The 15,706-nt window shown below is 37.8% G+C and overlaps 1 protein-coding gene across 4 annotated transcripts in view; it reads left to right on the forward strand.

Annotated features, from left to right (window-relative positions):
* Positions 1–15,706, forward strand: part of LOC143027091 (uncharacterized) — a 107,289-nt gene that overhangs the window by 30,374 nt on the left and 61,209 nt on the right. For all 4 annotated transcript variants that reach the window (XM_076188052.1, XM_076188051.1, XM_076188054.1 and 1 more), the window contains exon 3: positions 5,290–5,370. In XM_076188052.1, the coding sequence (XP_076044167.1) occupies positions 5,290–5,370 (81 nt within the window). The remainder of the gene's footprint in view (positions 1–5,289; positions 5,371–15,706) is intronic.

The following is a 15,706-nucleotide window of genomic DNA, read 5'->3' on the forward strand; positions in this document are numbered from 1 at the left end:
TTACAAAGGATTACAAAGGCGGAGCATGCCGACAGGAGACCTTTTGATCCATATCTAGGTCGGATGCGAAAAAAAAAATCATATTAATAATAAACCAATAAATAAAAACTATAATAATGTAAATAAATAAAATACATAAATAAATGCATAGGTATAGTTAAATAATAAACAAACAGGTAAATAGTAAATAATAATAAATTGACATATAACTAATAATAAATGAAAATCAGACAGACAAATGATAACAAAACAAAAGCAAATAATATAAAATAAATTATAATCATTACAGCATCTTACTTAGGTATTTATCTAACTGATTCTTAAAGCTTCGAACTGAACTACATTGCACTACCTGTGCAGGAAGTTTATTCCATTCATTTACTACACGGTTGGCAAAGTTGTTTCTACCTACTTCCAAATTGAATCTATTTCCGGATAGTTTGAGACCATTGTTTCTTGTCTGATTCTCATTCAATGTGAAAATGTTGTCACTTTTGATGTCAATTCCCTTTAAAATCTTAAAGACCTGTATCAAGTCACCTCTGAGTCTACGCTTTTTTAGGGAAAACAGATTCATGTGTTTTAGTCGATTTTCGTATGATTTATTTTTTATATTTGGAATCAGTTTTGTGGCTCGCCGTTGTACTTTTTCCAGTTTGTCAATGTCTTTAATGAGATTCGGTGACCATACAGAAACAGCATATTCCAAATGTGGACGAACTAACGATTTATATAGCTTGTTAATGAGTGATGGACTTTTGAAATCAAAAGATCGCGCAATCAGTCCCAGAATCTTATTTGCTTTCTCAGAGGCTGAAATACACTGCTTGGATGATTTGAGGTTGTTACTGATAATTACGCCGAGATCTTTTTCACTATCCACTTTTGTTAACGAATTTCCAAATAACTTGTAATCGTACTTCCTGTTATTTTTACCTATGTGCATTACCTTGCATTTACTTGTGTTAAATTTCATTAGCCACTTTTCAGACCATTGCTGTAATTGATCTAAATCTTCTTGAGTATCTAATTGGTTTAAGTGATCATTTGCCACTCCGCACAGTTTTGTATCATCAGCAAATTTGGAAACAGTAGATTTTAGTCCATGGTCTATATCATTTATATATACTATGAATAGAAGTGGCCCAAGAACGGAACCCTGAGGAACTCCACTTGCAACACTTTTCCATCCAGAAGTTTTTCCATTTAAAACAACTCTCTGTTTTCGACCATTCAACCAATTACTAGTCCAACCTAATAGGCTACCACTTATTCCATGCAAAGCTAATTTAGTAAGTAGTCTTTCGTGTGGGACGGTATCAAAAGCTTTTGCAAAGTCTAGATATATTAAATCTATATTGTTTCTTTTGTCATAATTCGAGATAACTGTGTTGTAGAATTCGAGTAAGTTAGTTACGCAAGAACGTTTCTGTCTGAAACCATGCTGGCTATCATTTATCAAATGGTTACTTTCTAAATGATGTTCGATAGCATCTCTGATGATAGTTTCCATTATTTTTCCTACGATTGAAGTCAAACTTATAGGCCTATAGTTATTTGGTTTCTTTTTGTCACCTTTTTTGAATATGGGAGTAACGTTAGCTAGCCTCCATTCTCTTGGGACATCTCCGGATATGATGGATTTCTTGAAAATAATTTCTAATGGAACAACAATCTCATTTTTTATTTCCTTTAAGATTCTTGGATGCCAACCGTCAGGCCCTGGTGTTTTATTAACTTTGAGTTTGTCTATACACCTTTTAATTTTTTCTTTTGTTATATTTACCGTAGTGAGTAAGTTTACCCCAGACTTTTCACAGGTTTCAGTTTGGAATTCACTTTGAGGTGTTTCGTTTACGAATACCGAGCTAAAATAATTGTTTAAGAGATTACACATTCCTTCATTTGAATATTCAAGTTGACCGTCAGCAGATAATAGTGGACCAATGTGATTCCTAACAACCTTTTTATCTCTAATGTAACTACCACACCTTTATGTTATAGAGTGTGGCAATTTTCTGCAGCTTTAGGCGTGTCACTCAACTTCACAAACTCTGCAGCTTTGTCTGTGTTACGATGTGTGCATGTGATTGTTATGTCATCTGCGTAGGAAGAGATTTGTATTTCTGAGGTGTCTGGTGTGGGTAAGTCATGCATGTATAGATTAAATAATGTGGGGGTTAGAACTGAGCCCTGTGGTACTCCGTTCTTAATGTTTCCGATGTGCGATGATTGGCCATTATATGACACATGAGCATTCCTCCCTGCCAGATAATTGGCCAGCCATCTTTTGGTGTTATTGTGCATATCTGTGTTATATATTTTATTTGTTAGGTTGTGGCGGGGGATAGCATCAAAAGCTTTACTAATGTCCAATGTTATAAGAAGTGTTCTGTGGTGGGGCCTATCTGAATTGATGGGGCCTATCTGAATTGACGGGGCCTATCTGAATTAATCCAGCCTTACCTTGACACACTCAACACATGGTTCATCACAAACAGACTCAAAATAGCTCCAACCAAATCTACAGCAACACTTCTCACCAACTGGACAAAAGAACACAAATACATACCTCATCTCTACATCAACAACACTCTAATACCACACACAAACACACCGAAAATTCTTGGTGTAACATACGATACATCCATGTCTTTCAAACAACACATCACAAACATAAAAAACAAATGCACACCTAGACTTAACGCAGTTAAGTCAATCACTGGAACAACATTTGGACAAAACAAAGAAACTAATACAATATACAAACAATGCCTACGCTCAGTGATAAAATATGCGAGTCCTGCATGGGCTTCTAATCTCAGTGAGACACACCACAACACCCTTCAAATCGGGTGCACGACTTTTCGTCGCCGTCTTTTCGTCGCCGGACTTTTCGTCGCCGGTCTTTTCGTCGCCCCAAGCATAAATTGTATGCAAAGATTGACAATTGGAAATATATGATTTAATGTCATACTTGTACTTATATTCCTACTCCCAATGCAATAATATGAGTGTGGCAAATAGCTATACATCTCAGTGCCGTATAAACCATTCATTCTTGCCTTAACCAGTCCGACTTGCAAATACCTGAGCCCTAACTTACGTAGATGAAATACAATTTTATTTAAATTACAATAAATAATTTAATACATCATTATCTAAATATATATTTGACACGTCAGTATATATGATAATTTATTATTGGCATATCATACAGTAATAATTTGACACGAAATCATAATTATGAAGCTATTCATTAAAGTGTAAGGGTAAAATCATTTATTATAAAATTAGTAAGTTATTAGTAAATAGTCCATATGTATTGAAATGTAAAGATCTTTAGTAAGGCACGATGTTGTGTGAGATACCTCTCAGATAATTCCGTAAGAATTTTCACTATCAATAATATTAGGCGACCAATGTAATAATAATAAATAATAGGATTATGTGATTATTATCAATCAGAAGAAGTGTATTGAATTTGGCATTAAATCATGTTTCCAATTTTATATTTCAATTATTTTATATTTCAAATATTGTCAATCTTTGCATACAATTTATGCTTGGGGCGACGAAAAGTCCGGCGACGAAAAGACCGGTGACGAAAAGTCGCGGCGACGAAATGTCGCGGCGACGAAACGTCCGGCGACGAAAAGACCGGTGACGAAATGTCGCGGCGACGAAAAGACGGCGACGAAAAGTCATGGACCCCTTCAAATCATACAAAACAAAGCCCTAAAAACAATTACAGGCTGCACAAATACAACACCTACAGACCATTTACACCATGAAACAAAAGTCCTCAAAGTCAAGGACCACCTCGACATGAGAGGCACACAAACACTTGCTGCAGCCACCACAAACACATCACACCCGCTACACTACATAGCAGAACACCCACACACACCAAGAAACATTAAAACTACACCCAAAGACCTTTATTACGCACAGATACTCTCTTCTCTTCCTCCACAACCACCAAATACCAGCCTCCGGAAACATATTCATAATCATATCACTCACCGCTCCATTAACACACTGAAAGACAACACACTGCTGCATGCCAGACCCCCTGATATCCACCCTTCTGAATCCTCTCTCCCACGAAAGGACAGAGTCCACTTGGCCAGACTGCGATGCGGTCACCACCCAGCACTTCTAAGCTACCAGAAGAGGCTGGACGACCGTGTTGTAAACAGCTGCCCAGGATGTAACACTTCACCCCATACCATACAACACATAATGGAAGACTGCATTATACACAATCATGCACGCAAACAACACAACATACACTCTATAAAGGATTTGTGGGAAAACCCAGTTTCGGCTGTGGCCTTCCTTGGGGAGACGGGACTGCTCGGACAGACCGTCTAGGGAACGACAACAACAACAAACAACTTCACAAACTCTCTTAGCTTCTTGGATTGGGCCTTGATATCATAAATGGTAGACGACCCAATGCTGTATTCTTCCATTAGTATTTTTCTGTTTTTGCCTTTCTCCAGTCTTCTGCAATGTCCACCTTTTGCTTAAGTGAAAACACCACATGTTTCCTCTTCTCAACCTTGGTGCATGATGAAATAGAGTTGGCTAACATGTGGCGGGAGAAGTGAATGGAACTGAGAAGCCCTGGTGGTGGCAGGAGCAATTATAACCATGCGCAGGAGTTAAACATGCACAGGAATTTTTATTTATTTATTTATTTTTATTATTATTATTATTATTATTATTATTATTTTTAATCTATCTTTATCACAATTTTTCGTTTTTCATGAAAAATATGCCAGTTATTTGAAGGTGCTGTATTCTAGAAAGCCAGATACAAGGGCTCTTACTGTATATATATATATATTTTTCACTTAAGTTATAGAGTTATAGTACTAGTGAAGGAGAGATTTATGGAAGGTGGATTAAGAAATTTGCTATATAGATTCTTATAACCATTTTCTCTCAACACATCAGATAGTTGAAAGAAAGGATGTATGCATGTTTATATATATTCACAAAATCTTTAGCTGTAGCATACTTGACTGGGTAGCTAAAATGTTTCATTTTTTTGTATTGTAATCTTCATGGCTAAGTTGTGTTAGTGATTGGTCATATTGTTTTTTTAACCTTACATGCTAATGGTGGATGTTCATTTGGTAATTTCCTCATTTTATTTTTGTACTTTAATTCCTGCATGTTTGATATAAAGTTATGGAATATGTAATTTATTTTTTACTTGTAAAAAGAGTGATTTTATTGAAGATATGTCTTCTTCCTTTAATCCCTTTCCTTATACAGGAATTGGGAATGCTTTCCAAGCTCAGCTTTGCTCAAAGAGTGCTGATGTGACTCCACAAAATAAATCTCGAAACAAAAACAGTAAGTAAAATCTTGCTATAGGCATTTGTCTTTTAATTTGGTGTATGGCTGTTTCAGTGACTAAGAATGGTGCTCTGGGCATATGTTTTTTTTATATTCTCCAATTACTCCCATCAATCTGTTTGTCTCCTACTCAGGCATTAAAATCCCCCAACATCACTGCATTTACATTCTCCACACTTGTTTAAATCAATCAAAAACATTTCCCTCTTCCTCACTTTTCTCATTACCATTGCCATATGCTCTCACAAGTGCCTGCATCTCCCATCTCATTCTCATCTTTGATTACATTAGCCTTGATAACACACCTCTTTATTTCATTATGCACTTACCTGTTGTATCATTCACAAAGAGTGCCACTCCTCTACTTCACCATCTATAGTTCAGTCACTCTTCTACTCTCTTATCTCCCTGTTTCTTTAAATATATATATATATATATATGCATTCATCTTATTCACCTCCATACGATAATAATAATAAGTTTATTTGGCAATAAATCAATATACATGAAGTGCAGATAATGAAAAGAACACATATGTAGAAATAACAATAACAATTGCCGAGGATAACACAAAAAAGCATGTAAGCTTATTTCCATAGTGGTCCTACATAGGTGTCATGGGGTGTGAGTCAGTATACAAGGATACCAGTACAGTGGAACCTCGCTATTCCTACACAATCCGTTCCAGGAGGCTGTTTGAATGGTGATTTGTACGAATGGCGAATAATTTTTTTCCATAAGATATAATGTAAATTGGATTAATCCGTTCCATTTTAGTATCTCTCCGCATCCAGTTTATTCTTTAAATCGTGTATAGGTTTGGCACTCACTGTTTCTCTGTTAAGTTTGTTCCAGACATCAATCACTCTATGTGGGAAGCTATCCCTTTTCAGGTCTCTTCTGTAACTGTCCATCTTTAGCTTCTTTTCGTGTCCTCTTGTTTCTCTTCTGTCCCATTTTGATAAGTCGTCTATTGAGAATTTCCATCCCTTTCATAATTCTGTAAATGGTCAACAAATCACCTCTTTCTCTTCTCTGTTCCAGTGTTGATAGATGTAATTTCTCCAATCTTTGTTCGTATGTCAAATTTGATAGTGTAGGTGCCATTTTTGTCGCTGCTCTTTGGATTCTTTCTAATTTTCTTATGTTCTTTTTTGTGCTAGGTGCCCATAGTGTTGCAGCATACTCTAGTTTAGGTCTTATTAGTGTAACCACTATTTTCTTTACAATTTCTTCATCCATGTAGTCGAAGGCCACTTTCATTGATCTTAAGTTAAAAGTCTCTCCAAATAATTTATTGACATGTTTATCAGGTGTCAAGTCAATTGAGATGATCACTCCCAAGTCCCTTTCTGAATTGACTTTAATTGACTTCCTTGTTTCCAATTTTATATTGACACAATATTCTGTTTTTAATTATGTTACATTTCTTAATGTTGAAGTTCATCTTGCATCTCTTACTCCATTCCCATATTTTGTCTCAGTCTTCTTGTAGCAATCTGCAATCTTCTTCTGTTCTTACTCTCTTGAGTAATTTGGTATCGTCAGCAAAGAAGTTCATATAACAATTTACTCCCTCATCCATATCATTTATATACTGTATATGGCAAACATAAAAGGAGCCAGCACAGTCTTGTTCCAACTGTCTATTACTCTGTGAGGAAAGCTGTTCTTTTTCAGATCTCTTCTGTAGCTGTATTGATTTTCTTTCCGTGTCCTCTTGTATTTCTATCATCCCATTTTATTAGATTCTCTCTGTCAATAATTTCTATGCCTTTCATGATTCTGTAAATAGCTATCAAATCTCCTCTCTCTTCTTTGCTCTAGTGTCTGTAGTTCAAGTTTTGCTAGTCTCTCTTCATATGATAGTTTTGAGAGTGTTGGTGCCAATTTTGTAATTGCTCTTTGTATTCTTTCAAGTTTTTTTATACATTTTTTTTGTACTTGGTGACCACATCGTTGCTGCATATTCCAATCTTGGTCTTATCAGAGTGATTAGAATTTTCTTCACCATTTCTTCATCCAGGTATGTAAATGCCACTTTAATTGTTCTTATTGAATTATAAGTTTCTCCAAAAATCTTATTTATATGTTTCTCAGGTGACATATTAGTCATAACAATGACTCCCAGGTCCTTCTCATTTTCAACTTTTTTATTCCTTCTTCTCCCAATTTATATGATCCTGTTATTCTCTTTTTGCTTTTTCCAAATTCCATCATCATCATATCTTGTCGCACCAGAACCGTGTCCATATAAGGGCAGTTTCATTTGCTTCCCTAAGGTCTTGGTCGGAGCAATGGGGACTCAATGGACATTCCCAGAGGACGTGGACCATCGTCTGTACTTTGCCACAGGGACATTGGGGGCTATTGGTGTATCCCCAAATTCCATTACACTTTTTAGTGTTGAACTCCATCTCCCACTTCCTACTCCATTCCCATACTTTATTGAGATCACTCTGTAGTGACTCACAATCTTCTTCCGTGTTCACTTTTTTTAATAGTTTTGCATCATCTGCAAAGAAGCTCATATAACTTTCAATTTCTTCATCCATATCATTAATATATATAGCAAACATTATTGGGGCCAGAACTGTTCCTTGTGGAACACCACTTATTACTTCATCCCATTTTGAGTGTCTCTTATCACTACTCTCATTTTTCTTTCTTGCAAAAAGTCTTCCATCCATTTAAGCAGTTTGCCCTGTATTCCTCCTTCAGTTTCTAATTTCTTAAGCAACTTCTTATGTGGTACTTTGTCAAAAGCTTTTTTTAGGTCTAGAAATGCACAATCAGCCCATCCATCTCTTTCTTGTATTATATCTATTAGCCTTGAATAGAAACATTAAATTGGTGACGCATGATCGTCCTTGTCTGAATCCAAATTGCCTTGGAGCACGCTTTTGTTTTTTTTTTTTTTTTTTTTTTTTTTCTCTAAATATTTTACCCATCTACTTTTGACAATTCTTTCACAAATTTTTGCTATTGTACTTGTTAGAGAGACTGGTCTATAGTTGGTAGGGTCTTCTTTATTTCCCCCTTTATATATAGGTACCATATTTGCTTTTTTCCAATCTTCTGGAACTTTTCCTTCTTTCAAGGAACTGTTTATTATGCTATGTATTTTGTCTGCCAGTTCATTCCTGCATTCTTTCAAAATCCAGTCTGGGGTATTGGCTGCTTGTTATTGTGGCAAAGTAGCATGCAGTTGATACTTTAGGGTCTATATGGGGTGCCCCTATGGACCAGAGCCACACATCATTTTGTCTATGATAGAGGAAAACTCTTCATAGAGAAATGATGACACTTTTATACTATGACTGTCCCTCTGTTATACTGTCCCCCAACCCCTTGCTGCTGTCCTGTACCATTTCTCTGAGTATTCATTTTCTGCTGTGGGGGAACTCCCTGTGGTGGGGGAAAAGAATACTGCCACCAAGTATTTCCACTTGGATTGTAAGAGGCAAGAAGAAAGGGACGGGGAGTGGGACTAGGCATCCTTCTCCTTGTAGCCCCACAGGGGACATTCCTAAACGAAAAAGTAAAGGCATAAGAGGTTCTGGGATTTTTCGGACCAGCACCCTAAGGTTTGGGTCTTTTAATGTGCGTGGATGTGGTACAGATGAGAGTAAAAGGGAAGAGATAGGTAGTATGTTTGTGAGAAGAAAGATGGATGTGTTGGCTTTGAGTGAAACTAAGTTGAAAGGGAAGGGTGAGTGTAAGTTTGGGAGTGTAAGTGGGAGGTTATCAGGAGTGAAGAGGGGCGAGGGAGGGAAGGGGTGGCTATTCTAGTAAGTGAAGAGATAGGTAAACGTGTAGTATGGAGTGGAAGGAGGTTTCCTCAAGGATAATGTGGATGAAGGTGAAACTGGGAAAGGAGATGTGGGTCTTTGTAAGTGCATATGGGCCTGGCAGTGAGAAGAGTGTAGAAGAAAGGGAGGCCTTTTGGATAGATTTAAATGAGTGCATAGAGGATTTAGGGAGAAATGTCAATGTAATAGTACTGGGAGACCTTAATGCTAGGGTAGGAAATGGTCCAATTGATGGAGTGGTTGGGAAATGTGGAGTTCCAGGAAGGAATCATAGTGGAGAGTTGATGGTGGAAATGTGTCTAGAAAGAGAGTTGATGATAGCAAATACAGTGTTTCGGAAGAAAGTCAAGCATAAGTACACATGGGAGAGGGTGGTAGATAGAGTGTTGATGGATTATGTAGTGGTAAATAGGACTATGATAAGAAGAGTTAAGGATGTACATGTGCTAAGGGGAGAGGGTGGGGGAATATCAGATCATTTTTTGGTGGAAGGTAAGTTGAGAGTGGAGGATAGATGGAGAAAGAGGAAAAGGACAAAAGGTAGGGAGGTGCTTAGAGTGAACTCTTTAAATGAAAAGGAAAAGGAGAAGGAGTACAAGAAGCTGAAGGAGGAGTGGGAGGGAGTGAAGGATAGAGTAGAGCTAGGTGTGGAGGAGGAATGGGGATGGTTCAAGGAGGGAGTCACAAAGTGTGCAAGGATGGTGTGTGGAACAAGAAGGACAAGAGGAAATAGAAGGAAGGGTAGTGAATGGTGGGATGAGGAAACAAAGAAGGTTGTAGAAGAGAAGCGAGCTTTCACAGATTGGTTACAAAATAAGATGAGGGAGTCATATGAGAGGTACAAAGAAAAGAAAAGAGAAGTAAAGCAAAAGGTAAAGGAGGCAAAGAGGAGAGCAGATGTGAAATAGGGTAAGAGTATGACAGAAAATTTTGAAAGTAATAAAAAGATGTTTTGGAAAGAAATTAAGAGAGGAAGAGGTAAAAGGTGCAGATGGAGAGATGATAATGGAAGAGAAGGCAGTAAGGGGAAGATGGGCAGAATATTTTAGGGAGTTGCTAAATGTGAAGGAGGATAGGGAGGGAAAGATAGTTGCAGTGGGAAATGCTAAGAAAATGAGAGTGATGAGTGAGGAAAATGGAGGAGAAATAAGGAAGGATGAAGTGAAGGCAGTTGTTAAGATGATGAAAGCAGGTAAGGCACCTGGTCTGGATGGATGCCATGCAGAATGTCTAAAAAAAGGAGGTACAGTGATGGTAGACTGGCTGGTGAGATTATTTAATGTTTGCTGGAGAGAGGGTAGAGTGCTGGAGGACTGGAGGAGTGCCTGTATAGTTCCACTTTACAAGGGAAAAGGGGACAAGTGTGAATGTAGTAGTTTCAGAGGGATTAGCTTGTTAAGTGTAGTTGGGAAGGCTTATGGGAGGATCTTGATTGAGAGGATTAGGAGAGGAAGAGAGGGAGTAATTGGTGAGGAACAGTGTGGATTTAGGGCGGGTAGAGGTTGTGTAGATCAGATCTTTGTGGTAAGACAAATATGTGAGAAAGCTATAGGAAAGGGGAAGGATGTTTTTTGGGCTTTTATGGATCTGGAAAAGGCTTACGATATGGTAGACAGAAAGGCACTGTGGGAGGTTATGCAGATATATGGGATAGGAGAAAAGCTTCTAGGATCTGTCAAGAGTTTTTATGAGAGTAGTAGAGCTTGTGTCAGGATTAGAAATGGAGAGAGTGAGTGGTTGGAGGTAAAGGTGGGACTTTGTCAGGGATGTGTTATGTCACCCTGGCTGTTCAACTTATACATGGATGGGGTAGTGCAAGAGGTAAATGCAAGGGTAGTGGGTCAGGAATTGGAGATGGTTAAAGAAAATGGAGAAAAGTAGGAGGTGAGCCAGCTGTTGTTTGCTGATGACACTGCGCTTGTGGCAGGATCGGAGGAGGGACTGAGGAAGTTGGTGACAGAGTTTGGGAGAGTATGTGATAGAAGAAAGCTAAAGATAAATGTGGGTAAATGTAAGGTGATGAGATGTACAAGGGGTGAAAGTGGCAGTAGACTGGAAGTGAGCATTAAGGGAGAGCGACTGGAGGAAGTGGATAGTTTTAGATACTTGGGTGCAAATGTGGCAGGAAAAGGTGGAGTGAAGGTGGAGGTAGAATGTAGATTGAGAGAAGCGAGTAAATGCCTTGGTGTATTGAAGAGTGTAATGAGGAATAAACATTTGGGTATGGATGCTAAGAGGAGACTGTATGAAGGAGTGATTGTGCCAACAGCACTGTATGGGGCAGAAACATGGAACATAAGAGAGGAAGAGGGAAGGAGTTTGAATGTGTTTGAGATGAGGTGTCTGAGAAGTATGATAGGGGTTACTAGGCTAGATAGAGTGAGGAATGAGGAGGTGAGGAGAAGAACGGGGGTGGAAAGGGAGTTGGGAGATAGGGTTGATGAAAGAGTATTAGGATGGTTTGGACACATGGAAAGAATGAGTGAAGAAAGACTAGTAAAAGAGGTATGGAAGGCAGATGTGGAGGGAGTGAACGTGAGGGGACGTCCTAGGATGAGGTGGATGGATGGGGTGAAGGGGGCTTTGGGGAAGAGGGGAATGTCTGTTGAGGAAGGACGGGAGAGGACAGAAGACAGGGGTGAATGGAGAATGGTTGTATACGGATGATGTTGTGATGCATGAGGTGGAATGGGCGGGGGGATGGGGGATGAGGTAGTATGTGTGAGCAAAATTTGACGCAGCCCAAAGGGATTTCTCCCCGTCTTCTCCTTTTATGCATGGGGGGACGGAGAGGGGGGGGTCGCCGATTTAATGAAGCGACCTTGCTGTGGATGTGCTGTGTCTTGCAACACTGCTTCTGACCCAGGGCAGTGGACAAGGTGCAGGGATGACCCGTCATCCAGGAGGTGCTAAGATGAGAGGGAGGGTGGAGGGGTGTGGAGTGTATTCAGGGATGGAATGGGTGGGAATGATTTTATGCCTTTTCCTTTTTGGCTACCTCCCTTGTAAGGGGGAAGAAGCCTTGGTATATGTATGTATGTATGCCATGTGATTTTCTGACAAAGATTACTCATGTGTTTCATTATTTCATTCTTTGTTACTTCTATTTCTTTCATAGGGGGGACTTTCTCTTTCCATTCGATCTCTTCAGGTTGTATATTCTCCCTTGTAAACACTGATTTAAAATGCTTGTTCATAATTTCCGCCTTTTTTATTTCCTCTGTGTATTCAACTCCTTGTCTTAATTTCTCTAAATCTTGTTTTTTTTTTTCAGTTTGTTGTTTACAAATCTGTAAAATAATTTTGGTTGATCTTTACATTTTTCTATGACATCGTTTTCATATTTTCTCTTTTCCTCTCTGCACACTTGTACATATTCATTTCTATAACAAGTATATATTTTCCATTTTTCAGGTGTTTTGTATTTCTTCCATTTGGTCCAAGCTTTATCTCTTTTGTCTTTTAACTCCCTACAATTTTTGTTGTACCAGCACTTTACATATTCTTTTTCTTGTTTATGTCTTGGGACATAATTTTCTACTTTTTGTTTTGTTTTGTTTTATATAAATTTTTGTCAAAATATTCCATTTCTCTTCCACTGTTGTTTCTTCTTTGTATATTCCTTCCCAGTTTTCTTTTTGAAAGAATTCTCTTATTTTATCAAAGTTTGTTTTTTCATACATCATTCTTCCTTTTCTATATTGTTCATTTCTTTTCATGTATTTTTCCTCAGTTCCAGTTCAATCAATATGTGGTCACTTTTACTTATTGGTGTTTTATATTCAATCTTTTCCACTATTCTAGGTTCAGATGTGATTATTAGGTCTAGTCCCGATGGTTCTTCATTTCTATACCTAGTGTTCTCCTGTATCCACCGTGTCATTGTATGGTCAATAATCATCTCGAGTAGAACATTTCCCCATGAGTCGTCTCCACCCTTTACTGTCATCTCTTCCCAGCAGACTTCTTTGCAATTAAAGTCGCCCATCATAACTATTCTTGCTCCATCTTCCATTATCTTATTTAACCACTTCCATACGGTGCCGCCTACATAGGTGGCATGAGGAGTAAGTAGGTACTCGGTGATGCCGAAGTCGCCATCTTGATTATATTTATTGTAGTTGTACCTACGTAATTTTCATTCTCTCTAAACTGGCTTCATCAGTTTTCTATGGTTATCAAAATACACGGGTGAAAGAGAACGGACAATTTAGCACTGACTTTATTTTTTATAATGCGATTATTATTTCAAGACATCGCACATCGGGCAGCTAATGCTGCCAGACGTGCGATGTGCCCCGGAGGGAAGAGGTTAATGTTATCCTTGTGTCTTCTAACATACTTTTATGTTCACTCTCTTCCCACAAGGCTGTTTTTGGAAGCACATAATTTATCACAAACTTATCTCTCTTCCACTTCGATCATAATCATCTCTACTGTATTCTTTCCATAGGTGACACACCTCACGTTTATATCCTTCTTAGTCAGGATCATAACTCCACCCCCTTGTTTTGTCTCTCTGTTTCTAATCCAATAATTATATGCATCATGTCCTACACTGTTGGGTGGTAGTGGACCTTTTAATTTCGTTTCTACAATTCCCATTATGTCCAGTTCTTTTTCCTTCAGATAATCATTCAGCTCATTCAATCCTGTTATTAATCCATCTATATTTGTATAAGAGTTTTTTAGATTTCTGCCACTTCCATTGTATTCTCTGTTTCCCTTTTGTTTTTCTCTGGTATGTCGTATTTCCTTACTTTCATATTCACTACTCTCCAATAGAATTTCTCTTTTTCTGACTGTTCTGTTTTCGTTTTTTTCCTTAGCTTCATGTCTTTTCATTTTTTCCTCCTGTCTTTCCTCTTTATTCATTTCTCTTTTTATCCATACCTTTTTATGTTGTTCACTTGCTGCTAGTTTCCCTGTTTTTGCTAAGATATTCTCTGCCGTCATTTGTGATCTGAATTTAATCTTAATTGGTCTGGTCTTATCTGTACTATACTTTCCGAGTCTAAACACCTCTTCAATTTGTTTCATGATTTCAGGTTCATCTTCCTGAACTAATTCTAGTAAACTGCTTACTTTTTCTTTTTCCTCATTGATTCTTGTGGTTCTGTTTAGGTTATATTTCTCTTCCATTCCTAATATAATTTTACATTTCTTTTTATCTGCTAAGTCTCTTACTATATTCTCCTTCTCTCTCATCACTTTAATAACTGAGTCTTCAGTTTGTTCTTTCATTTGCTGTTTTATTATGTCAGTAAATGCAACTTTACTATTTTCTTGGATTTTTTTCCAACCCTGTGCTTCTTTTGCTATGACCTCTTTATTGTCTTTATTATTCCTCTTTAATTCCTCATTCTCTTCTTTTACTTCTTTTAACTGTCTTTTTAATTCTTCTATTTCTTTAGTTAAGTTTTTGTTCACCTTCTCTAGTTCTTCCAATTTTTCAACTCTCTGCGCAATCTTTGCTATGTTGCCGAACCTATTCTCCCAATGTTCGGTCATCTTTTCAAGTTTTTCCTCTAGTCTTGCTAATCGGGGGAGGTTGGTATCCGCCCCCCCTCATTAAATCCCTGGAAATTATTATCCTCACCTTCCATTGTGCTGCTGTAATCTATATTTCTAATCTTTACATTTTTGTTAATCCCTTCAAAATCATCGGTCCTTCTCTTGTTTACAAGACACCTGGCCTCCTGGACCAAGTCCTCCCCTTCCTCATTTCCTTCCATTTCCCTCAGTAATCACTCCCCTTCTCCTTTTTCCTCACTTTCCCACTACACCACGAGCTTTCCCCTTCCCTGTAAATACAATAAGATACTTCCTTTGCAGTTAGATCCACGAAAATTTCACTTTTTCTTCAGAACTCCAACCTTCACCGTCCATCTGACGAAAGTGTGTGTGTGTGTATGTATTTACCTAGTTGGATTTTACGGGAAAAAAGCCATGCTCTTAGTGACCCACTTTTGTATCTCTCAGCATCCAGTTTGATCTTAAATTCTTGCATAGTTTTTGCACTCAATGTTTCTTCACTCAGTTTGTTCCAGATATCTATCACTCTGTGTGGGAAGCTATTCTTTTTCAGATCTCTTCTGTAACTATCCTCTTTAAGTTCTTTTCATGTCCACTGGTTTTTCTTTTATCCCACTTTAATAAGTCATCTCTATCAAGGATTTCCAACCCTTTCATAATTCTGTATATGGTTAGCAGGTCTCCTCTTTCTCTTCTTTGTTCCAGGGTAGGTAGTTCGAGTTTATCCAATCTTTGTTCGTATGTCAAATTGGTGAGTGTTGGTGCCATCTTTGTTGTTGCTCTTAGAATTCTTTCTAATTTCTTTCTGTTTTTGTTTTTTTGTACTAGGTGTCCATAGTGTCGCAGAATACTCCAATTTTGTTTTTATCAATGTAACTAATATTTTCTTTACTATTTCTTCATCCATGTAGTCAAAAGCCACTTTCATTGATCTTAATAAATTGAAAGTTTCTCCAACTAATTTGTTGATATGTTCGTCTGGTGTA

Source organism: Oratosquilla oratoria, chromosome 7, assembly GCF_046742065.1.
Source record: "Oratosquilla oratoria isolate Oo_2021 chromosome 7, ASM4674206v1, whole genome shotgun sequence".
In the NCBI taxonomy this organism is placed as follows: Eukaryota; Metazoa; Arthropoda; class Malacostraca; order Stomatopoda; family Squillidae; genus Oratosquilla; species Oratosquilla oratoria.